The following is a 26,327-nucleotide window of genomic DNA, read 5'->3' as shown; positions in this document are numbered from 1 at the left end:
CACAGCACACAAGCACTTGGCACACATGCGGCCGGCCTGACACCTGCACAAGGCTGCGTTCAACACATTTCCTGGAGCAGCGCTCTGCCTACCTTGTCCCAAGATCACCCCAGGAAAAAGCACCAACACAAGCCGGCTGTGCAGCTGGAATCGTTGTCAGCATCCCGTGACTTTCTGTTTCCCAGAGGCTCCTTAGCCCTGGAGAGCCAGGTTCTTAGTTCTGGAGCAGCCCCTAGTCTGGTCACGGTTCCTCCGGGGCCCCGTGCCCCCGCATCTAGAAGCGCTGGGTGCGCACGCCTGCGTACGAGATGCTGAGCTGCAGGGCCTTAGCGAGAGGTGACATCTGGGGAACAGGCTGTTGCTGTCAGCAGCAGTCAACCAGCCTGAAGCTTGCCCTTGCTAGGCTGTGGAGCCCCAGGGAAATAGTCCAACTCTCCTGACTGCCACCTGAATTAATCGTTCCAGCAAGCTCAACAAGGGCTACGGGCACAGGTTAAACCCCTCTGATGCAGGAAGCGCATCAGCGCCGCAGGATGGTGTGTTACGCTGAACTGTCTACTGGAACAAAAGGTTACTTAAAGGATTTCTAATATCCTGAGAAGAATTCTAAGGGTTAAGAAAGCCACTAACGCCTTTTGCTTAACAAATGTTAGTGCTTCACATGCAGAAACTTCGTTAACTGAAAAGTCATTCAGGTTTTAGAAGAAAGCTAGAGCACTGCAAAAAGCACAGGCAATGCAAAGCAGTATTTTCACAACAAAAAAAGTGACTCATCGATCTTGCTACAACTAAGTCAACATGATACATTTTATTTTTAGAATACAAATGCTAACAAATAACACACCAGTAGCTCTGGAATATTCTACCTCAGCATCATTTTTCGGCTACCACATAGGAACAGTAAAATTCCTAAATTATGACACTGATCATTCTATTTTCATGTATTTAAGAAGAGATTTTACATGACAAAGCCAGCTCAGCACACACACACAAACTGTGGTTAGTATGCATCAGGACCTTGAAAAAAACTACCTACCTATAGGTAGGTTTTAACAAGAGCATTAGATTACTGTTATAACGTTAAATCTCAATGACTGAAAAGCAAAATTAACTCATTGTACAACTAAATAACAGTAAAGTCCTTATTGCCTATTCATTAAAAATGTGAATCTTTCAAGGAATGTACTCCTACTACCACTACCCTCTAACATAAGCATAGACCTAAAAAAAAACTAATTTAGATTTACCGATTAAGTCATCACAGTCTAAGGCAGAACTCCTAAATTTCCATCTCCGACAGCCAAAAGAGCAAGTCTCCCTTATTCTTTCCAACAAGTTAATACATGACCCTATCAACAGGCAGCACGTGCTACTATTTATGCACTGGATTCCAGCATCCCTTAGAACATACAATTATAACAAGCTATGTTTTTAATGCTACTTCTTGAAAAGTTACGTAGTATTTCTCATTTATCATCTTACACTTCCACAGCTACCCATGCCTGTTCTGCACTCAACGTTTTAGGTGTCTCTTTCAGTACAAATTACCAACAGCGTCATGTTACTTTGCAGCATTTAACAAAAAGCACTGTAGCAGCAGAGGCTAAGAGTAACAAGACGAAAATGGAAAAACAACAAGCTCTTTTGCTGGGCTCTTCCCTGCATCTAGGTAGGTGTACGCCATTGCCTTGGAAAACAGAGATGTTGGAAGCAGCATGCTTGGCCCCTCAGCCTCTGCAAATTCTGGTTCATAAGAACTATATAAGCAGGCTTCTATCATTTCCCCTATGAGCCATCCAGCTTTCACTGCAACTACATCTACAGGACATTTCCTTTTCCTACTAAATAATTGGACTAGCTTGCTCAATGCTGAATGGTGGTAACGAAAATGCAAACCTTGTTCTGCAATTTAGATCAACTGCAAATAAAATACCCATGCCGTATGAAATTTACATTTGAGACTGGAGTAAAGACCCTCAGTTTAAACAGCTTAACTTGAAAGATACGTTATTTTCAGGTGAGACCAAATGAAAATTGATCTCGACCTCAGGAGAGACTACGTTTTTTGAAAGCTCTCAGAACATACACGTAGAAGGTGCAACTGTCTGCATAACTGTGAATAGACTGACTGCTAGATAAAAACTTATCAATCACATTGAAATTTCCCCCCAGTTGTGGCAGTCTTGTCACAGTAACTCACTCAGCACAACTTGTTTGCGTAAGGAAAAAAAACACATACCAGAACTCTTTACTTATATAAGCCTTTTTTTTTTTTTTTTTTTTTTTTAAGTATAGTTATCTTCTAAGACAGGTACCACTTTTGCAAGACAAAGTGCCTCGTGATTCTGGGTGACTTTTGAGATTAAGTCTTTCAGTTCGTTACTATCAGTTGTGCCATTAAGTGGAAAGCAACTACATTCTGCCTTCTACGGTCATTCTACTACTTCTTCAAGCTTTGACAGTGCTAACATTTAATTTTACGTTTTGTTTGATTTGTTATTTGGCTTGCAATCTGGAAAAGCTATAATATTCACGATGTAAACATTGCAGGTAACATTTACATCAAATCATATTTTACTGATTACTTTAAGTCTTGCAAAAGCTTCTATTAACATGTAATTTAAAAAGCTACAGCTTGACATTTTAAAAATATATGGGCTGAAATAGAGAAAGTAGTTAGACATATTTAACCTCTGTTCTTACACTATATGAGAATCAAGTATACCCATAGTTTCCTGAAAGACATAATGAGGATGCAATAATTAACGTTTGTAGAGCATGCTTTCTTTGCTGTTATAACATACAAAAGGGAAACATGCTACACCACAATAAAATTACAATTCTAGTCACCCCACTGAGGAAATTATGGTTACAGTAAGATTTTTGACACAAATTAAGATCTAAGACATTGCACTGCAATATTATGAACACGGTATTTATCTCAGAGCGAAAAGCACATAGTACTTGCACCCAGCAAATGTCAGCGCTGAAATAAATCAAGTCGCCATCCCACCACTAATGCCAGTTATCTAGCACTCATCAGAACTAAGCTACTTATGTAACAGAATTGTATTAATTGGGTTTCGAGATTCTTCAAGTGAACGCTAGCGCTCAGAACGCATTTACACAGGCTGCTGGAGATGTCAGCACCATTACAGATGCTCACGTTGTGTTTGCCAGCCAAACAGCCACCTTCTCAATTCACTTTCAAACCAAATTAAAGTCACGCTGCCCCACAAGATGGTGCTAGTACATTTTAAAGACACTTATCACCGACAAACGCTTCAAGCCATGAGGCTGGGAAGGGATTCTCCCAAAGGCATCCCGCGTTAGGTTACTCTGAAGCTCTTGAAACACCGCAAAGCCTGCACTTGGGTTTTCAGTGTCATTCCTCTGGCCAAGTGTGCTAAACGCAACGAGTGACCGACCACTGGCTGGCACTAGTCCTGACCAACACGAGGCGGGCGGGCTGGCAGCTCTTTTCACTGGACAAAGGAGATGAGTTAAACAACCAGCCCCTAGCGGCCCTGTCCTAATATCTGAAGCTAAAAAGACATTTAATAACTGAAAGTAAAACGGTATTTATTGGTCCGCTTCTTGAAAGGGCATGCATCATTCAGCTTATTTATTGATAACAGGATGCTGGAGACACTGAGAGCATGCTTGCTATTGAATCACCAAACATCAACTTCTGTGCTAATTAGTTCTGGATTTCTGCCCTCTACCCCTTTGCTATATGTGTTAAACATAAAAGTAGCAATGAGAAGCGATTACACACAGTGGCTTCTGAAACCACTTCAAAATTTCCAGTGACAAATATATTATTTGAAAAAAAAGGTTTTTAATTAAAAACAAAACAATAACAACAACAAGTAAAGAACAATTTCACTATTTGCTCTTGTAGTTATAAATTAACTACATGCTACAGGTGGAACAGTCAGTTACATAAGCATACGGAACGGAGACCTTTTATAATTCTGCAAAAGCAGCAAATGTATGCATGCACTACATAACTCACCTATGTCTGATATTATATACAGACCTCCAAACACACTGCGAAGACTTAAAATTCATGTTTTTGCTGTATTCTGACCTAAAATTTCCCTAACATTTAGTTTTTTTAGATAATGCAAATACATACAGCTACCAATAAAAACTATTCCTCAGTTTCTAAAATCCAACAGCTTGCTTTTGTATTAAACCATCATTATATAACAACCAACTAGAAAAATGTGTATTTTAGTTAAAAATTGATCCTCCTATTCCTTTATTAACACTTCCTACAAAATAGCGTATTACAACACAAAGAACATCCTCCAAGTTTATGGAAGAGAAGCCAGTACTTTAAAGTTAACAACAAAAGACACCTAAAACATGCCTTAAACGGAAGCATTCTGACAACTAAAACCACTCGGCGCATTACACAGGAGCAAAGAAAGCCCCTGATAAGAAAGTTAAACCACTTGTATACAGATTCTGCATGTGTTAATTCTTCCCAGCTATTAACGTAAAGAAGAGGCTCTGCCAAGCTAAAAACTGATACCTCAGTGCATAACTAATTAGCAAATAGGTGCCAGCTACTTTCTTTTCTGCTTTTAAAATACCTGTCTTTATCACCCTAGAAGGGAGGTGACAGAAGTTCAACTATCGTGTCTACCATTATCAATTCTTTCAGAGACACTCATCTTTCCCACTTCCCTAGCGCAGAAGCTGGCTCAGTAGAACCACGTTACAAACTGCAACCGCTATAAATACGCCATAGTTCTGGAATAACATTTTGGTTCCATTTTCTCCCCGAGGCTTCACCCGAGATTAGGGTTTATCATGTTTACTGCTACGCAATCATACAAGCCTATTTCCCAAAGAGTTTGTCATCTAAATACACAAGACTTCAGTAGTGGCAATAAACAATCCCTGTCTTCACTTAACAAACAGGGATAGGAAGATCCATTAAACCGCTTCTCCAGAAGCGGACTGGTTGTGCAGGATATCTGTAACATATGCACAAACTTGAACGCTGCTCAAGTCCAGCACTGTAACTACTGAAGAGTGCTTCAGTATTATTAATGTGGAGTCAAGAAGCACGCTGCGTGATGGGTTTCCGGTAACACTAGAAAACGAAGAGGTGAATGCGAGCTACCTTATGGGGACAACCTGACAATTACACATCATCTGAAAAGGCATCCCACTGATTGGGTAGGGGAGAAAAGAATGTATCATTTTGCTTAAGCATCTCTAAAGGTCTTGAAAGGTATAAACAGGTATAAAGGTATAAACAGAATGCTGCCTCTTTGCAGTAAGCTCTTCTCATTTGACTGCAGAAGTCATCCTGTAGGAAAAAAGCCCTGCCCCTCCCACCCCTGAAAAAAACCACAACAGAAATAACAACAGAAAATCAAGTGCTTAAGTATCAGCAGAAACCACTACATTTCTCACTCTGTTTCTCATATCTATGCCTCTGTCATTGAACCATCTCATTTTTTTTCTAAAGCAAATAAGGAAAGCCTCATGCAAACATGGTGGTTATTCTAACACAGAAGAGTTAAGAAAAAAAACAACAAACATACAGCAGTAACTTAGAAGAATAAATACATGGATGAAATCTAGAGGTATATGCGCTGTCAGGCAAAGTCTGCTTTCCCAGAACACAGACAGTCTGCAACCAATGCAGATGGAGCAGAAACGGGTGAATGAAAGCAGAGTTGTTAATCTTCCCTATAATTTGTATGCTTGCGAAGTAAGAGTCAAATGCCTGTGCTTGGGAGTAAAATTGTAAACATATTTCAGATATTTACCTTCTCTCAGTTCCACGTAAGTGAGGTAGAAAAGCCCTGTTTAGCAAACAGAATTAAAAAGCTATTTCTTAAACCAAGAGAACTATGTGGCCTTTTTTACAGCTGCTGATTTGACCCAAATTTAAGTTGCATTCCTCTAGTTAATAGTGGGAGGTAACACGTTCTTGCTCAGAGGTAGACTGAACAGGTTACATTTCACTTGTAATATTATGCAGCAATAAAATGTGCAACACATTTATTCGAATTACTGTTGCCAGTCATGCACTATGCCTATTTTTGAAACCAGCAGTATACACCCAGTCCACTGCAGAAGTGCATTTTAAAGAGGACGCAGACCAAATGAAGATCCTTTTGTGAGAGGCCAAATGAGCCAAATTTCTAATCCCGAGATTAAAAGTCATCGCTCTAACCGGGTAAGCAAGCTGTATTAACAGCTGTAATACTTACTCTATTGCAAACCAACAGTCTAAACCAATATTTAAGTAAGATTTACAAAAAGGGTATTTCCTACCTATTTATTTTTAAGCATAAACTCCAAAGGCAATTTCAGAACTTACATGAAGAAATTCCAACATCCCACAGAGTTTAAAGTCTGTATATACACTATGAAGTTTTAGATTAAGAAAAAATGTACAATGGGTCTATTTACCTTTCCCAGGGAAAGATATTTACTCTTTTACAATTTGACTAGGTCACTGCAAATTTAATAAGATCACAAACAACGATAGCAGAGAAAGAATGAAGGCTATCTGTTGAGCTCTGCAATAGTAAAACAATCAGGCCTATCCAGAGCAGGCATGCTGCAGCTTTACCAGGCTACGTGCCCACATGATGAAAATTCCCTCACTAAAGAGAAACCAGTTAGATGACAGGTTTCTGAAAACAACTGATACGCTAAGGGAAAAAGCGGCTCTTAATCGTTTAAATGAAGAAAACACATAGCTCCTGTGTCAGAAAACAGACACCCAAGCCATACCAGAAGTTACTGAGTGAACCTTGATCTGTTCTCACTCCCCACAAAACGCTTTCTTCAGGCAGTTGTACAGTTTACTTTCACCTCTTTTCACCATCTATACTGCCAGGGTGACAGGACAGACCTCACTAGCAATTCAGTAGATCTTCACATTTTTATGACTCTAAGACTTGTGCCATTATAAATACGTATCTCAGCACTCTATCTAAAAACACGGTTCTGAAATTGCTTCTGGTATCAAGTATATACTGAGTACTATCCACAGAATGCTAATGATTTAATTTTTTAGACTGCTTTGGAATTTTTGGTGGACAGATTAAAGAGTTAAAAGTAAAGAGTTAATTTGAAAATATTCTGTTCAAGTAAAGTCCATTTAACAATTACCCTGACATTATATTCAGCTTATCATTTTTAAATACATCTTGATGATTCTGTATATATTGTTCAGATGCCAACAATAAAATGGAAAAAAAAAAAAACCTGCTTAGGCATATCATCAAAAAAAGGTAGACACACTGACAATGGGAGAAAGCCGATCAATTTTCACAGTGTAATCGTAAATCAATCTGAAAGTTTGGGACTGATTAACTGCCATAAGTAAGAAAAAAGCAAGCTATGTAAAAACTAGCAATCAGTTTAATTCAGGGTTTAAACATATTATTTCAAATGGCCCTAGTAAAAGTCCCCTGGCAAAAGACCATAGTAAACAAATTCTATTAGAGATTCAGGTACTGTTATTATGTAAAAGAAACTATATTAAAAAGGTGTTTAGACTACAGAACTACCTAAATTGCAGACTCCCCTATGCAACAGACAAGCACATTTTCGAGTTCTTTTTTTTTTTAATCCTTATAATTAACATGAAATTAAAGGCCCAGGAAAAAAAAACCAAACACACCAGTTTTTAGCCTTAGGTTGACGCTTTCCAAAGTGCGGGAGTGAATTCAAACGGGCATCTCACCTGCTTAGTTTTCTTTCGACTTCTTTGGTAGCTTTAGCTTCCAATTCTCTGGAACAGAAAGCGGTGTTGGTTTCCATGTCAACACAAATGCAGCAGAAAGCAAAAAATAAAGCCGCGGCGGGGTTAGGACACGCAGCGAGCTCCATAGCGGGGTTCGCCGGGAGGCAGCGGGCAGAGCCCAGGCTGCCGGTACCGGCCGGCTGCGCGTCCCCAGCCCCGCCGGGGCCCAGCCGAAGCCGCCCTCGCCCCCCCCCCGCAGCCCGCGCTCACCCTGCGCGGCCGCCCCGGGGCCGGCCGCTCCGTTCTGCTGCATCACCTCGCGCCGGGGCCGCCTAACGGCGCTCGCCGCCACCTCCCCGCGGCCGGGCGGCTGCAGGGCACGGGCGGCGGAGCGGGAGCGGGGGCTCCGCGGGGCGCTGCCGGGGGGCTCCGCCGCCTCCCGCCGCCCAGCCCCGCTCCCGCCCGGCGGTCCTGCGGCGGGGAGCCCGCGGGGATGCAGCCCCCTGCCCCCGCCCCTGTCCCCGCCGGGTCCGGTCCCGCTCCCGGTGCCGGCCCCGGCCCCGGCCCCGCTCCACCCCGCCCCCCGGTCCCAGCCCCGGCCCCTCCCCCGCCCGCGGCTCCCGGGCCCCGCCGCCGCCCTGCCCCTCCCCTCCCCTCCCCTCCTCTCCCCCCGCCCGCTACCTCATGTATGTAAAGTGCTCGGAGTCCGGCCCGGCGTGGCTGCGGCCCGGGCCCGGCGCTGTCGCGGCGGCTCTAGGCGGCCTGGGCCCGGCACTGCGGAGCGGGAGGGCCCTGCAGCTGCTGCTGCAGCACCGCCGCCATTTCCTGCCTCCTAACCCGGCCGGCCCGGCCCCGCCGCGCAGGAAGAGAAACCCCGCTCCCGGCACCGCTTCCGGGTCGCCGCGCTCCCCAACATGGCGCGCCGGCAACCGCCCTGGCAACGGGGAGGGGGCCGCGAGGCGCCGCCGCCTGACGCCGAGGCCCGGCCCGGGAGTAGGCCTCGTCCTTGCCGGCCCGAGCCCCCTCAGCGGGCCGGTGGGGCGGGAGGCGCCGGGCGCCGGGCCTGGTCTCCAGGGGCCCGAACGTCCCGTGTGCGGCCTGCCCCAGCCGCAGCAGGGCACCCCAGAGGGAGCTCACCCCGAGTTCGGGGGCTTCTGTGCGTGCCCCCGGCCTCCAGCGGCCCGCCGAGGTGCGGGCGCAGAGCCCTGACCCACCGAGTGCGGCTGTGGCAGCCGGCGTGGGTGGGCTGGCCTTTGCAGCGCTCCGTCCGGCAGATTGTCTGAGGATGTAGTTTATCACCATGTTTGTTACTTATCCTGAAAACGCACACAGAATCCCAAGCATTACCTTATTGCAACAATCCATAGAAAAGAGCGGTCATTTCCCTGATGAATGCAGGATGACACACAAATAGGCAAATAACACACGTTCCCACCAGTACTTTTTCCCTATGTGGTACGGCTGTTTCTGTTCCCAGGCGCTACTGCTATGCTTGGTTCTGTTCTGAATTTTGGGGCAGCTGACTCTGATGGAAAAGAGGTGTCAATGTCTAAATAAACACCATGAAGTGAGGTAGTCCTTTCTTTTATCCTTCCACAGGCTTCCTTAGGTTGAGAGAGGACACTGAAAAGCATCTAGTGTTCACAAACCTAGCTAGAAATTCATTTATCTGAACACATAAAATATCTCTGTTTACGTTTTAGATTAAAGTAACTTCATACACATGCAATAAAGAGAGAAGAATATATAAGCCACACGCTGTTTTACTGCACTTGATTTCGGTAAAAATATCCCAGAAATTAATTTGGAGAAATTAAATCACTCAAAGAACTGACAGGGAATAATGGAAAAGAATTAAGAACAGTAATGCTGAGACAGAATGAAGACGAGATCAGACAAAAAATCACCGTAAACAGAAGTGCGTCCTTACAAGCACTTTTCTGTAGGAAAGGTAGAGATAGCATTGTAGTTAGGTCTTTGTAGCCCAAATACTGCAAACGCAAGAATTGGAAAGTTCCTCAAAAATGAAAGTGAAAAGATTCAATTTTCACCATCCAAGTCTACAGAATAAATAATGGCAAGGAAGTATGTTTTTATATTTTAAGTTAGAGCAATTTAAAGTGTTGTTACTGGCATGAATAATAAGCATATATAAGAAGATTGTTTGCAATAGTTTTAAACTCATGAGTCAGCTTAACATGCCTGCATTTGGAAACATTATGGTTGATTTCTCTCCCCAAGTTCCAATGCCTAGAGGATAAAATTCTTTGAAAGACACAGATGCACCACTGTTAGCAGACTCTGTAAGAAAAGAGTAAATACAGATTAGAGGCTTCTTTTTAGACAAGTTGAACTGGAAAGGTATCAGTGCCATAGCAAGTATACTGATACCATACTTGTAGCTACATCTCTGCAAACCAATCTCAGAAATATAACAAGATATATTAGTTTTCAATATATTCTGTCTGGTCCCAGGCTAGGTTGTTTTGGTGCACAGCAAAACTGTCATTCAGATGGCTGCTAGCTGGCATTCCTCATTTAGTTCTAAAGCACTAGTTAAAAATACCCTAGCAGTCTGAACAGCTACTGTTCAAGGGAATAATTGATATTGTATGTGCCTACAGTAATGTTCAGGAATTTAATTTTCTTCTAAACTCCCTTCTACTGTTCAAATGGAAATAAGCATCATCCTGTCTGCTGTATTATAAGAGCTGCTGAGAAAAGTGGTTTTGTTGGCATAGGGAAGTCTGCTCTCTTCTTGCATCCAGATTGCAGCATTATTACAAACATTTACCAGCTCAGTTTCAATTGGCTTTTACCATTCTTATTAGTGTTAGTGAAAAAAATGAATGCCATTTCATTCACCTGTAAAATAAATTGAAGCCCTGGACAAATGAGCAATTGTCTCTGTAAGTTTGCTGCAATATCGCCTGCCTTTCTGCCAGCATGAATGGAGTATTTTTCAGCTGAAGAAGATCCTACATTATTAAAGATGAGCATTTATGACAATGCAGCCTAGCCAGTAAGGTTATTTTTGTCCTCTTCCTAGAGGCTTAATGATATAGCTTGCATTGCTGTGAGCTGAACATGCACATGCATAAAGTGATGGTATTATTTTTCATGTACTTAAAAGGGCACTGACAGTTTGAAATTAGTTTTTCTGCTTCTATTAATAACTTGGAAGTTAAATTTGGTCTTGAGGTTTATTTTTCTTCATATGAAAAAGTTTGGATTGTGATGTAATAGCGTGTAAATGAAAGCTGTTATTTCCTGGCATCTGGATTCAGCTTTCTGTGACTGTTTCATTCACTGCAGTCCTGTTTCATCTGTTTTTAAAGGGACTGCACTCAATGTACGAGGACTGTTGTGAAGTCTGTCCTCAGATAGGAAGGCTAATAAATGCATTACTCTTATTATAACATTTTGTTAACTGTGTTATGCCTCTGTCAATAACATTCATAGTCAAGGTCGGTAGTTTTCTTATTTTAGATTGTTCTCTAATTTATTTATGCACATGCTTCCAGCAGTTAGACTGCTGTAGCAATTGCTTCCGTTCTGTATTGTAAATATTACAATTTGTTGTACATTATCAGCAAATCTGCTTCATTAACTACCCCCCTACTTCCTATGCCAACATCTCACACCAACATTGCGATCCTACATCTTTCACCCTCACAACTAACACTTTATTTCAGCTATGTTCTTACAGCTATAAAACTGGCTGCTTCATTGCTGGATACACTGGTGAAAATATGGCAGGTCAACAACCCTCAAATAAAAAGAATATTTTCTTCAAGAAGCAGCAAAAGGACTGTTAGTCAAGTAGCCATACTTAACAGGCCACAGCAATTGGGTGGAAGTGGTGCTAGATAGCCTCTCCTTGTTTTAAATCCTGCAAGAGATGCAGAACTGCATATTGAGAGGCCTTCTGTTCTGAATTCAGACTTCACCAGTCAACTCATTAGCCATGCAGCGGCTGTTTGGAATATGCATGACAGTGTAACATGGGACACCCTTTAACTACGCTGGTTCTCCCCATTTGCCAACAGAAACAATCCAGGATGGTGATGACATGCTGTAGGAGAACTGTGCTGGGACTTGTGCTGTAGTTACTTTTTCTGAGCTCCTGTTGCCCCCTCTGATTGCCACAGTGCTCATAAGAGCAAAGCAATCCAGTTTTGCCACCTCCAGAATTGTCACCAGTGTTAGCCTTGGCCTTAGCTTCGAAGTTTTGTTGAGCATAAGGTTATTTGGAAGAGAAGATCTGGGTCACTTTCTGTCCTGCTTGCTACATTTTTTTTGTTTCATTCTTTCTTCTTTTTCTCTTGTGTTCATTAGAGCTTGAACCTCCAGGCTTCTTGTTTTGGCCAGCAAAAGGACAGTAAAGTAACACCTCTGCACTTACAAAGATGTGTGTAACCATCTGGGTTGGGAGCAGCTGAAGTGTAGAAAAGTCTTTAACATCCGTTATGAAATGTCATAATTATGAAATGTCGCTTCCTTATGGGCTCACTGTCTCTAGGAAGCCACTGTCTTCACAAGTGGGTGAAGGAGTACTTCAGGTACTGCATGCAGGGAGGAATCCAGCCAGTGCTGCCAGTGAGCTTTCCTCCACACCCTGCCACTGGTGTGCTCAGAACGGCAGAGGCATTCCAGCACGTTTACAGGCAGCGCCTAACGTCCACCCAGGCTAATGTCCAAAGCACTTTGATGTGGTGTGTAAGGTTGTTTGGTCAGGTGTTTGCCAGCTGGGCCTGCTGGAGACATCCGTCCGTCCTCTTCCCCATCCCTGCAGAGATGAGCAGTGCTTGGGAGCAGTGCCTGTGGCTCCCCACCTCTCCCTCTCCTGGTGGCGGAGCAGCAGTTGTAGGGAGCGCAGGGAGCAGAGCAGCCTGCGGAGGACGGCCCCGCTGCTCGCCTTGATGCTGGCAAGGGATGAGGGCGATGGCTGCTTGGTGGGGAGAGCCCTCCTGCAGCACCCGCCTGCCCCCGGCAAGACGAGAGGTTGGGGATTTGGGAAACATTGTGTTGTGTCCTCGTAGCGCTGAGGTTAGACTGGCGACTGCTTTCCTGGTATGTATTTGAACGTCCCTAAAGCACTACAGTCATATGTGAAATTAGAAATAATGGAAACAAATACTCGAGGGCTCTGCTTCCAGGCAGCTGCCAGCGATGGATCTTTACAGTTACATTTTCACCAGTCGGTAAACATGGCCTTCTGGTCACTGATCCCCAAATATCTTTTCCCAACAACAGCAGCTACCATCTGCCCCCTGCCAGCCTGGCACGCATCTGGATTCTCCAGTCTTCAAGTTCCCCATTAACTTTTTAATTAGGATTTTTACATAATCAGAGCAAGAGAGTAAACTGCAAGAGAGAGAGAAATGTACTGACTAAAAACAGTTAAAAACGAGCTGGCGCCATTTCAGAGTTTCCCCTTCCCTCCACCCTTCCCCTTTATCTGCATTTGCTGTCAAGGCTTCATGCAAAATGAAGCTTCAGCGCAGCATTCTAAAGCCGACACGTTAGAAAATACTTTCTGCTTAATGTCTGGGGAAAATAAAGCAAGGGGCTCCTTTTATAAGTCGACATGAGAAGCGCAGGCCTGGGAATGTGGAGAATTTGCCGTCAATAACCCTTTGCCGCTTGTTACATTCAGCATCATTATACAGAATGAAGAAGCTGTCATGAGCAAAACAGATTGTTTTCAAAATTGCACTTGACTTAAATAATCTAAATGAGCTGATCTGACAGACAAGGGAAAACAGTCTTCTTGTTCACAGAGAGGCTCTGTGTGTTACTCTGCTAGGAGGATCCTCTTCTTGTTCATTGTAGAGGTTTTATTTACAGGATGCATTTTTAGAATGATTTAAAAATAGCATAGCCGATGGTAAGAGGTGGTAATATAAAAGCACTGAAGAAGCAGTTCTTGCTCATAAACACATTGCCCGCCCAGGAGCAGCTCAGTCAAGACAACTGGACTATTTATGTTAGACATCTGGGTCTCTGTAGGATCCTTAATTAGGAGGAAGAAACGCAAATGACAAAGTTGGAAGGTGCTAACAGAAAGTGTTCAGCTTGCCTTCCAAACAGACCTGGAAAACAGCTCCCGAAATCTTAGGCGAAGGCTCATGATTAAGCAGTCAGTGCCTGTTTCACAGGCTGCAGTAGCAAACAATCATTAGATCCGTGCTCAGGAAAAGAAAATTTGCTGCCTTGCCTCCAGGCTTCCAGTGCCTTTCCAGCATTATCACCATTACACAGAGTGATCAGAGCGGGGGAGAGCAGGCACTTGGGGTTATTAAATGAGAATTTAATCCTACCCTTTAAATCAGCAAAAAATTATAAAAGATAAAGAATTTCCCTGTGTTTTAAAGCTAGTCCAACTTGCTTCCCCTGATCTGTGCTTGGGAAGGCTGCCAACTGTAAAATGGAATCGCTGAGCCTGAATTTCATTCTGCATCCAGCCAATTACGCCGTCCTCACATCCCCTGGTCTCTTAAGTGGCGCAGTGCAAGAGACGTTTCCAATCTTTATTTACCAGGGCTGCATAGCACTTGGGAAGAAAATTGACTCAGGGTTCCATCGCGCCCTTCCCTCTTTGTCCCGTCCCCATCTTTACCCCCCCGAAGGCACACAGGGGGGCCCCCACCCGCGGCACGGCTGGGCACTGGCACGGGTCCCCAGGCTGTGCCCGTGCCGGAGCTGGCTGGGTCACTGTGGGTGGGCGGCTGCTTTACTGCCATGGCTCTTTCTAGTTTATTTGTAGGGTTTTTGCTAAATATAAATAAAAATCCAGAAAGTAGCGTGGCACTATTTGGAGAGGCGCGGAACAACAAAACGGTGTCCTCCACCACCTGGCAGGAACATGGGGATGAAGCATGCAGGGAAAAGTGCTCTGCTCCCTCCTCCTTGCCCTGCAGCCCCAGCGGCTCACCAGGAGCTCGGCACAGGCAGCGGCTGCCCCGACCAGCGCCACAGGGAGCACCAGGAGCGGCGCAGCCATGCTGTGGGGACAGCCACCACCGCGAAGGGATGCTCCCAGGGCCGGCTGCTGGCTGCACCGTGGTTTGTGTGCGCTGCCTGCCGCCTCCTGCAGCCGGGGCACAGCTCCTCATCACCAGTGCTTGCTGGCTGTCCAGCCCAACAGGCACTCTTCTCAGCACAGCACGGTCCGACGGAAGATTTCACCTCTGATGCACTTCTCTCTGACAACAGCAGAGAATACTTGGGTTGTGGGAGGATGCGCTGTACAGCAGGCCACAGTGTATGAATAAAGTCACTTACACTCTCTGGAATGACAAACAAGTGCACCCAGAAGTACAGGGAGACACGTGGCTGTACAATTATTTATATACTAGACCTGGTTTAATGCTGGCTGTGTAAAATGGCTTCCTGCCTCAGACAGATGCATGCATAACTGTGGCCCTACTGAGGGGCAGCTACATTGCTATGCTTTTCTCTCACTTTGTGACATAAGTATGTACCTGGGGACTCTCGCTCATATAACATTTTTTTTTGTTTAAGAATTAGGATTTTTTTCTCGGTCTTCTCTTTAAACTAGAGCTTCAGACCCCAGAGGACCTGGCAGGTCAGGAATGGCCGTGCCTGTCTGTGTCTGCTGGTGGCTCGCCGCTGCCTCGCCCTGCCTGGCTTCTTCTCCCCATCAGCTCCGGCAGAGCAGCTGGCTGGCACAGCACGGCTCCCCCCGTGCAGGACAGGGTCCTCTGTGTGGCCGCTACAGCTGGGCAGCCCTGGCGAGCTGTGGGTGGGAGACAACCAGCCCTGCTCAGTCCAACCAGCCCTGCTCCGCACACGTGCCCCCACCTCTGCCGGTCACTGGGACTGCCTCGGCACTGGACTGCACGTGCCGGGCTTCTCCCCCTCTCCCTGACGCTGCCGGGGGCCCAGCCTGCTCTGAATACCCTCTGCACAGCAGAGAGGCGCTGGGACGGGATAGGAGAGGAGGGGAACTCGGCATTCCCAACAGTTGTTCATAAGCAATTTCCTAAACTGGGATGTAGGAAACACATCTAGGCTGACACTGTGACTCCTGTGAAATGTGTCATGGGAACTGCAGCGCTAGAGTGGTTTCCATCTCACCACAGTGATGCAGTAAATTACTTAGGAGACTGTCTGAGGTTTAGCAAGATGAAAGGTCTTTGCTGCCAGACCTTTGAGGCCAGCAGCTTCGTGCCCACTTCCAGCTGCAGCACAGCACAGCAGCAGCGGGGCTGCGGATGTGGGCCGAGACCGGAGGCTCCTGTCCCGCCTGCTGCCCGGTGCAGCGTGGCCACGTGCAGGACCTCACCGCTGGGGCAGCACCGCCAGGGCAGGGGCAGGATGGGCGCACCAGGCTGGGCAGGTTTGGCTCCGTGGCTGGGCAGGGTCCCAGGGTCCCACCCGGGGGCTCCTCTTTGACCCCAGCAGCTTTTCTGCCACCCAGCGATGGGATCTCAGCTACTGGGTTTTGCGGTGCAGCAAATCCAGCTGCATCTGAGCCTCGTGGTCAGGGCTGCTCTGGGAACGGCACGTCTGACCGCGCAAGGAAATCACAGACACACCCAGGCAGCGGGAGAGAGAAAGAGAACGTCTCCACCCTGCCTGCCCCCGCCATCGGGCACCCCGCAGCCGCTGCAGGCCCAGGGCCCTCTGCAGGGCTCTGCCTGGGGCAGGCAGCAGCCACAAGCCTGCCCCACGTTTTGGAGCGAGCAGCGAGGCCGCGTGTCTGCATCGCTCAGCTCCCGCAGAACAAAGGCGGCTTGGGAAGGACGGCCTGGCTGCCTGCCAGCGCGCAGCACGCACAAAGGCTGCGGACACGGGTGCGGCGCTTGGCGGTGTGCAGCGGGGGCATTGGGATGGAGACCACGGGGCAGGGCCCCTGGGGCACTGGTTGGGCAGGGGGCGGGCAGGGATGGAGCGGGCAGGGATGGAGCGGGCAGGCAGCAGAGGCACCATCCCCATCCTGATGGGAACCTCGGTCTCTAGCAAAGTGTCAGACAGTGGGTGGAAAGCTGTGGGAAACGGAGGTGAGCCCCGAGCCCCCTGGGGACTGTGACAAAACCTGGCTTTGTACATTCAGATCATTAAAAATTCAGCTTTTAGTCTGTATTGTGCTTATGGGTAGGTGATTATTAACTTTCCCCAGCTGTCCCCAGCTGTATAAAATGCACTCTGGCCTGGCAGATATTGTGTGGAGAAGTGAAAAGGCATCCTTACAGAGTGATGGAGGGTGAGTTTCCAAGGGTAAAGGTTTGAATAGCAGAGTGTGTTTGAAGGTAAGACTGATGTCCTACGGAGGACTTCCTAGAGTCAAGGAGGATGGTTTTCAGAAAACTTCATGGAATTCACCAAAGACCCTGCTGGGCAGGTCTCAGTTACGTGGGAAGTAAATTGTTGCTACAGCACAGGTGTGTGGTGGACATTGCCTGGAGGATTCCTGGACCCGCTTTCTTGGCTACAGACCCGCAAATAACTCTCAATGGTAAACTTACATCTCTCACACACAGCAGGATTTGCTGGTGTGCTGTCAGTGCCATATTCATCTGCTAAGGAAAGCTCTGTGTTTGCCTAAGCAAATTAGAGAGTCAGTGCAATCTAGTATATAGACTGCAATCTCATGTATAGATTGCACACAGATATGTGTGCACCTACAGCTTAGCTGCTGACATTATTTGCTAGTCTAAGGGGAAGGCAAGTACAATGAATTGCATCCTTCGAGCAGGCGGTGAAAATGAGGGGGCATCCAAGAAGGAATTATCGTCCCCACTCATTTCATCAATGCAGAAGTTATCTGTGGGAGGAATTGCTTTAGTTGGTTTGCTAGTCTGTCCTGGGCAGTGCTACATACTGAACAACTAATTCAGCAAATCCATCTCCTTCTCAGCTCCTGAATTATTTGCATAAAGGTTTAGCAGTCTCTATTCAGAATTATTTCAACAACTTTTGGCTGGTGGGCTGCTCTTTGAGGGTTTGTGGCCATGAACAACACAATTTGTGCGTCTGATAGCCGTGCAGGTAATCTACCATGTAAAGCACAGGAACTGCACGGGGCACGGGCCAGATCCAGCCAAGCGTGGTGTGATGTGGGTGGGGGCCGGGACCACCCGGCGGCCGCAGCCCCACGGCCCCTCCACTAACGCCGCCCGCTGATGCTGCCACCCGTCCCTGCGAGGCCAGGGAAGGGGGCGAAAGTGGCCACTGCTTCCTGCCGGGCAGATGCAAAAGCTGCTGCTCTGAGCCCATCAGTTCCTGTGTTTCGCCTGTCCCCGGTGAGCCGGGAGCTCGGCAGGGCTCGTGCACGTCCCCCTGTGCCCCGCCAGGACTGGGGACAGCCGTGCAGCACGGGGAGCTCGCAGCAGGAAGCGCATGGGGAAATCAATCACGCACTTTTCACACCAACAGCAGAACACCCCCGGGGCGGCAGCCCGCACCCCGCTTCCCAGAGCAGGGAAAGAGGAGAGAGACAGAACATCGTTTTTTAAGCAAAGGGAGACACCCAGGTGCTACCGTGATGAGGGCTATATAAATAGCCAGAAAGACAGATTAGACAGAGCAAAGCACACTGTCAGCACACAACAAATAATAAACGAAGGATAAGAATCCCCGGGGAGGCACTTTTCTAATAAATGACATTTTGATCTATAGCTTTAACAACTTGTCCCAAGCCATCATGTACTGAATTAGGAAAAGGAAACCTGTAACCTGCCCTGTCAGTCCTGAAGAGGGTCAGAGAGGCATAAATATAGCTATGGAAAGGTAGTGAAGACATTTACTGCGCTTGCAGAGTACCCATTCTGTGAGACTACCTTGTCAGTTTTACTGCTGATAAAAATAACCAGCTGGTTCTCTATTTCCAACAGTGAGCCACCAGTGCTCCCTGCAACCCCAGCCCCACAGCAGCAGCGCCCTGGAGCCAGCTCAGCCCAGGCTGTTTCACTCCCTGTGTCCAGACCCTGTGGTCTTCACTACATATGCGATGAAACAAGAGCAAAACCAAACAGATTATCTTCACACTTTTAGGGCAATTAACTCCTTCTGGTGGGCTAACATCTCCAGGCAGGTATTTTTCCATTTAAGTCCATGCTATCCTTGCAAATGTTCGGGAAGCCGTCGTAGTTTCCCGGCGATGGTGATGAACCACAGTGTGAGTGCAATGGGGCTGAAGGCTGGATGAGCTCCATCCCCACCAAATCCATTAGGAAACACCTTCTCACAGCTGCCTCAATAGCAGTCTGTGATCGGCCATCTCTGGGACCCATTTGTTCTCATGTAGCAATCAAAACTTAATTTACCTTATTTTAATTAAAGCTAAAATATTCAGTAGCCTTCGATTTCTCTCATGGCTTTGCAGGAAAAAAAAAAAAAGAAAAAAAAAAAAAGCCAGGCGAATAAAGTGACATGATAGAAAGAAAGGCCTTTGAAATAAACATGTGCTGGTTCTGTTGGCTTTTATTTAATATGTAGCCCTTTTCTTAAAAGAAATAATTATGTTTCAGAACCTCCTTTCCCCGTTCAGAGAGCTGCCTCTTTCCACATTAATGCTATTTGCATGCGCCATCTCCTCCTACCCTTCAATAATTTAAACCTTCATTTTTTATTCACTCAGTTGTCAGATTCATTTACATATCATATATCTATATTTAACACTGAGTTCACTCGCCTTTTTTTTTTTGTTTTAAACAGGAAATAGATTTCCCTTCTAATTTAACAACATCTCGGGGAAAGGCTGGCTGTAAAGAGAACATTACTTACATCTGTGTCAGTTACCCGAGACTCTAAACTGCCTTTTGATAGGAGCCAGAAATGCTGACCTGGGCATGCAGCCCCGAGCCTGCGTGGCCTTCTCCTGCACAGGACCCTGACAGAACCGTGCTGCTGCTGCTCCTCCTCATCGCCCGCCATGTGTGGGGCTAGGGGACTGCATTTGGCAGGGACGGCTCCTTGACTTCCTCTCTAGTATTTACTGTGCTTTGACAGATCTGCCTTTATTAATAGCTTGATGCAATTAACATGATTGCTGCTAACACTTTATTAATTGTCACTTTTGCTGCCTGCCTGCTTGCAGGCGGGGTGGAGACACGGCAGGCAGCCCCGCCAGCCTCCTAGGACGGGGTGCTCGTGTCCCATGGCCCATGAACCTCCCGTGTGGTCCCGGGGGACCAGCGGCTGCTGGCTCCTGCGCCTGGGGCAGGCAGGGAGCTGAGCGTGACCTGCACGTGCGTTCAGCCAGGTCTGGCTGCAGGGGGGTGCACCAGGAGACATGCAGGTGGTAAGGGGATGGGGTGCAGGCAGCCGGACTGCTAAATCCAGCAAGCTCCAGGAGGCGGCTTTCTGCCCACAGGGAATTCTGCACCCGCACAGCTCAGGGGCAGCCGCCCTGCTCTGGGGGGATCCTTCAGCTGTCCCTGCTGAAAATTCACTCAGAAAACCCTGGGGGTCTCCAGGTAAGTGTCCAGCTGCTGTTACAGCCTCTACTGCCAGGAGAGGGTCTGGCACCCCCTGCACCAGGGCTCTGGGGCAGCACCAGCTGTGCCCAGCACCTCAAGGCAGCCTCTGCCCGCGGCAGCCACCACCCAAGAGATGGGGAAGGAAGGGGGAGAGGCATGAGATGTGCTTGGGCAGCAAGGCAGGGAGCAGCTGCTGGGGGTCCCGGGGGGAGCACGGTGAGCTGCGGCACCTCCCAAGGGTGGGGAGACCAGAGGCATAGTGGGGGCAGGAAGCTTAAGCCCCGGCAAGGAGCTGGTTGGTCACGGACAGACACAAGCACACAGCAAAGCAGAGAGCTCAGCAGATCCATCCTGGGTGCAGGGGCTACGAGGAGCTTCCCGGCCCTGCCGGCTTTGGGAATTCCGTGGCCTCTGTGTAGGGTGGAACCCATGGCTCCGGTGCATGGACAGCAGCTTCGGTTGCCTGGACCAGCAGAGCTCAGGTGAAGAGCCCAGAGCCACTTTGCTCCGTGAGCACCTTGGCCTGAACAAAGGATGCGGCTGTGTCCCGACAGAGCAGCCTTGTGGCGCTAGGGTAAGAAGATGCTTAGCAGTGCCTGACCTGCCCCACAGGTGCTGCATGAGGGGAGCAAAGGGCCATGTTCCACACGGATCAGCTTGAGACCTAAGGAAAATAAACAGTACTGCAGGCAATTTGAAAGAGAGGACATGAATCAGAAAGGGGTAAATCAAAGAGTCGGTCACTGAGGAGAGGCTCACATCTCCCTCTCTCACTTCCTACATTACTAGAAAAAACAGTGAGCTGATATCAGACAAATGAGCCCTCTGGACCCAATTTTTCAAGTTAATGAGCTCCCCTTGCAGCTCTTCCCCGGAATGCAGACTCCCAGCACCTACCCTTTGCCACAACTTCTAATGAGCAAAGCCACCACCATCTATCTCAACATCTGGAGGGGATGGCTTCCGTCTGCATCGCTCGGGATTTACCCGCTGCCCTCGGCACGTGGGGACGAGTGCTGCCAGTGCTGGGCAGCGCTGATGTCCCCAGTGCCACCAGGGCCATGGCACCGCGGTGCCCAGGGGCCGGCGCTGGCCCCGCTCTGCTCCCACCTCACCGGGTCTGTCAGCGTCAACCTGCGGCTGAAGCCGTGCGCGCCAGGCTCAGAATAAGCTCTTGTTTCGGGAGGAAATTGCTTTTCTTGCCCCTAGGAACCTCTCTGCAGTCTTCCTTGGGAGATTTCGAATGGACTTCGGAGTATTATTAAAATTCCCCCTGGTGATTGCCCTTTGCAAGGCTGTGGAGAGGGAAGAGTGGGAGGTGCAGGACTGGGCCCCGGCACCCGCACCACTCTCCTGCTATTATGCTTAAATTAACAGGGATTTTTTTGTAAATTGAAGACTAATTTTCTCTTGGGAATTGATCATTAAATTACAGAATACTAATGAAAATTTACAGCATCTGGACAAGAGCAGGGGGGAGGGGCAGAAACTGCATTTTGTTCTTTTTTTTTTTTTTTTTCCCCTCCCCTTTTTGCTTCTTTCCCCTGCCCAGCTCACCATGGACGTAGCAGGAGGGAAGCTGCAGCAGGGGGGCGGATGGGCAGGGGCTCGGCGGGGTGCTGAGCCCACCAGCACACACACACCAGCAGCAACGCAGGCGGGGGCGCAGCGAAGCCGGAGCTGCCCCTCTGCAGACCCCAAGGGATGCCGTGGTGCAGGGCTGCAGCCCCCGCATGGCTTGGGGCTGCTGGGGGGCTGCCCGTGCCCGGGGGCTGCTCCTGTGCCCACTGCCCCCCTGGGCTGCCCATCGCCCTGGCAACGGCGCGGGCTCGCCTTGCGATGCATGGCGCGCTTGCTAAGGAGCAGCGGCTGCACTCGACGGCCGTATTTTTCCAGTCGAACTCAATTTCTTTGGAGCGACGAGGCTCAATAGATCTGGGAGTGTGGAAGCGAGGAGCTGCCTTTCGGGGAGGGGACGCTTGGGAGCATTATGTCTGGGGGGCTTGGAGTGAGGAAATGCAGATTTCTTTATTGCTTTGATCATGCATAATTTAAATATTCAAACTACTCTGGAATTCATTGAATTATACATGAATTGCACAGGCAGCATTTTTGTAACTCCTGAAAGGCATCAATTTTTTTTCCCCCTCTCTCTTCAAAACCTTGTATAACCTTAAATTTTTTTTTTATTTATTTATTTAACCCAAATCAGTTGCATCCTGAATCACCTTGAGAATGGCACCCATGCCAGGTGATAATTCCCTGAATAAATGAGTGATTTAGAGACCACAGTTTGCCATTGGCTTTGGCTCAACATGCCCCCTGGCACCGGTGAGCGCAGCCTCGCAGTGCAGCAGCCCCTCCAGCCCCATGTCCCCCTGCCCACACTGTCACCCGAGGCCACCGAGCATGGGGCTCGTCCCCAGGCCACCCTGGTGTGAGACGCGGCGGGAGGAGAGCCTCTCCTGCTCCCAGTGAGCATCCTCACGGTGCGGGAGGAGCTGCATTGGTGACTTTCCCCGGCTTTGCCACGACACGGCGGGCAGGAGCCCCGACCCCTCTGCCTTTGGCTGTGCTTGGTCACAAAGCTCTGGGCACGGCGGCCGTGCAGGAGGCTGAGCGCAGGGTGGTGAGGCCAGCGAGCAGAGCCCAGACTGCAGGAGGCCCTCAGCGACTGCCACAGCAAAACTCCTCCCGTCTGGGGAGCCCAGAGCCAGAGCTGCATAAACTAGCCCCAGGGCTGGCTGTGCGTTAGTTTCTGTTCATACCAACACAGATCTAAAAGTAAATGGGGCCAGAAACTTCTAAAGATGGATTCACAGCACTGCTGTGGCTCTGGCAGGTTCTTCACACGCACTGATAGCCTTAGACTGACCCCAAATCATGGTGCTGCCTTTTCTGCCGTGCCCACCCAGCACCTGCCCCAGCCCACTGCCGCCTACCCTGGCTGCAGCAGCACCTTCTGCTGGACCAGGGGGTGAGCACAGGGCCCGGACCCGCTGTCACACACGTGGGCAAGGAGATGCTCTGGGACACCGCAGCAGCAGAGCCTCCCAGGCACTGCCCTCCTGCCGGTCTCACCTTCGGAGGCACGGCAGCGTGGGACATGCTGCGTGCACCTGGCCCTCAGATGGCAGCCTGGGTGTGCTAGCTAGCCAAGCAGCCAGCTGTTTCGGGAGGGACAGAGCACTGCCAGATGCTGCTCCGCAGATGGCTGTGAAGGCACAGCGTGGCTGGCAGCACAGGGTGCTGCTGGCAGCAGCTTCTTGCCTGGGACAGGTGGGCAGGGGGGGCTGGGGCGAGCGCCGGGCTCCCGCCAGCAGCGAGGCTTAGTCTGCGTCTCCTCCAGCAGCAAGCTGCATCCACGCTCATGGAGACAGTGATGCTGCGCTGAAAACCAGCCAGGACCTGACGAGAAGCAGGACCGCAGAGAACTTTCCTCGTTCTGAGGAGGTGCTGACATGCGAACGCTGGGCCAGGCAGCTTGTTTTCTTTTGCACCTTGTTTTGCTGCCGCACGTCCCTCCTGGTGCATCCCAGCACTGAGAACTCGCTTCCCCAGGGAGTCTCGTGGGAAGCGACTACAAACCCTGATTAGCTGGGACAGAAGTGGGACGTGTGTTCACTGGTGAGGAAAACATTAGGTAGATAGCACAACCAGACAAAACCTTGCCTTGCCTGTACCAGAGCCTAGGATACATCAATTAAAGCCTGAATGAGAAACACCTTCCTTCCCAGGCGGACAAGCCCACGAGCATACCCTGTTGCTTCCACCAGACTCAGTAACAGAGCTTCCAGGCATGGACGAAGCCAGGCAGCACTTCTGCACTGTGCAGGACCCTTGTTTCCAGGGAGAACACTTTCAAGCCCCAGAAAGCTCCCTGGGGAGCAAAGGAGAGCTTGGAAGAGAAGCAGGGATACGCAGCAGCCCTGTTCGCAGTCTCTCCCTTGTTAGCTCACTCTTCATTATCCTGCTCTACCCTTTTAATTTCTCTCTAAACTCAACCAGTTATTGCTGTTCAAACTGAAATAATTAATTGGAACAAAATTGCCACTGTAGGAGAAAAGAATGATTAAATCCATCCAGCGGACAATGGGGCAATCATAGCCTAAGCATCTAATTACAGGGTTAGAGAGTGTGGATGCGGGGATAATAACAGAGCCTTTTGTAAACTGCATTGCTGGATGAGCGGGGAGGAGGGCCTGTGCTTGACTTCACTCCAGGTTTAGTGCATGATTCCTGGAGTAAAGATACAAATGCAAGAATAAAAGATCATTATGGAGTGAATACCCACAGAGGTCTGCTGGAGAAACAAGAGCAGCAGGAAGCATAAACACCTCTCCGCAGCTCCCCATCCACTCTGCACATGGGAGTTGCTCGAGATACGCGTGATGACGGGGGAGGATGGTCACCAAGACACTCTCACTTGTTGGAACACAAACAATGGCGAGTTTAACTGTCTCAATTATTAAAGCATGTTTAACATGTGTACACATGGGTGTCTGCAGACAGTGCCTCATTAGGAGGTACTGCCAGGATCACACTAAGGAAGCCCAGCTGGAGCACAGCAGCCCAGCCAGCCTGAGGTTGTCCCCAGGGTGGTGCAGAACCATCGCTAACCATCTCGAGATGGTCCAAGCAGCAGGAAAACTGAAGGTAAATCCTTTGTTCAGAGTCCCCCTGCCCTGCCAGGCTGCCACGTGAGCTCAGCCACCAACGTGCCCCGCACCCCTTCCTGGCCTCCCCGCTCACACCACACATTAAAACACATTTAGCAGCCAATCAGGGACCTGTGACTTCTTTTAATAAAGACATTTTTCATCTCCCCAATCTCAATGAGAGCGAGTTTAAAGTGGTGTGAAATTGCAAACGGTCACGGTGCGCTAGTGGCTGAGGCTTCCCTAGGTACCCCAGCAAATGGAGTTCAAGCTGCCCAAAGCATATAAATCTTGAGCAACTCCAAGTCACTTTGAGTAATAGTTCATTTTCTGATTTAATTTTGACTGTGACCGGAGCTTCTAAAAGGCATTTTCAGCAATGGGCTTGTCCTGGGGGAGGGGGTGAATCCCAAGAGCTAAATGTAGAATAAAGGAGGCTCCTCCCCACCTCACGACCAAAGCCCAGGGCAGGGCCACTTGGGGTTGATCTCGACAAGGTTTCATTTCAGGCAGAGCTCCAGGCAGAGCTGGGGACGTGGATGGGGAAGACCACACTCACCCTGACCCATGCACGGTGCTCTGACACAGGGCAGGGTGCACTCATCTGCCCAAACTCAGCATGCTCCCCAGCCATGGCAGGGTTACCTGCTGTGCTATTTCCTTCTCAGTGCTCCCTGGTGCCAGGGAAGAGGTCTCATCGACAAGGAGAAGGAGCCATGCTGGACCACACCGGTTGAGCCGAGCTCCCCCTGGGCAGGGCTGCACTATTGGGAGCGCCTTGCTCACTGCTGCCTGCCTGAGAGGGGGAATTCACACTCTGAGTAGCTTCAGGACAAATAAATAAATACACAGCAGGACCTGGGGAGAGAGCTCATCAGTAATGAGCCTGGGCTCCTGTGTCCCAACTTGCCCTCATCATGCCTAATTTATGGCTGACTCCGCTCCATTTCCCCGCCACTTCCAGCGGGCGGGCGCGTTTCTGCCCGGGCAGCTGCCGGTGCCACCAGGTGCCCCCGCTCCCCACGCCACCTCCCCGCTGTGTGGTGACCGGGTGACCGCTGCGGTGGCTGAGTGGCTTTCAGCGGTGCCAGCCCATCCCATCATCCTGTGCTTGCTGTGCCTTTCCTGCCATTTCATGCCAGCCACGCTGTGGTGCATTTCTGCAAGCCAGAAATACACGGGATAGCAAACCTGGCCTGGTGCGCAACTGTGCCAGTGCCAATAGTACTGGCTGTGGCCACTCCAGTCTCCCTGTGGGAGAAACCATCCTGGCTAACACAAGGGTTTGGCACACCAGGGGCTTTGCTGGCCATGGCATGGTGGCGGAGCTCACCCTGCAGACAGTCAGAGCAGGGGCTGCAGGGCGCTGCAGGCAGAGCGCGCTTCTGGAGATCCGTCACAGCAACCTGGCAGGGACTGTGCGGCTCCGGCTGGGTGCCAGCTGCAGCCACTGGCATAATTAAATCAAGGTCCTGCACAGCCAAACAGCCA

General features: G+C 48.9%; 1 protein-coding gene across 9 annotated transcripts in view; it reads right to left on the bottom strand.

The window, feature by feature from the left end:
- TNRC6A (trinucleotide repeat containing adaptor 6A) overlaps positions 1-26,327 on the bottom strand; it is an 83,884-nt gene that overhangs the window by 42,114 nt on the left and 15,443 nt on the right. For 6 of the 9 annotated variants that reach the window (XM_040575160.1, XM_040575161.1, XM_040575163.1 and 3 more), the window contains exons 1-2: positions 8,411-8,603; positions 7,730-7,777 (exon numbers count right to left, since the gene is read on the bottom strand). In XM_040575160.1, the coding sequence (XP_040431094.1) occupies positions 7,730-7,777; positions 8,411-8,415 (53 nt within the window). In that variant the 5' untranslated portion in view covers positions 8,416-8,603. Of the gene's footprint in view, positions 1-7,729; positions 7,778-8,410; positions 8,604-26,327 lie in introns of those variants that run through there. The other 3 variants (XM_040575164.1, XM_040575169.1, XM_040575167.1) reach the window with 3 other exon arrangements.

Source organism: Cygnus olor, chromosome 15 (genome assembly GCF_009769625.2).
Source record: "Cygnus olor isolate bCygOlo1 chromosome 15, bCygOlo1.pri.v2, whole genome shotgun sequence".
Taxonomy (NCBI): Eukaryota; Metazoa; Chordata; class Aves; order Anseriformes; family Anatidae; genus Cygnus; species Cygnus olor.
The sequence above is the reverse complement of the archived record's forward strand: the minus strand, read 5'-3'. Positions and strand labels throughout refer to the sequence as shown.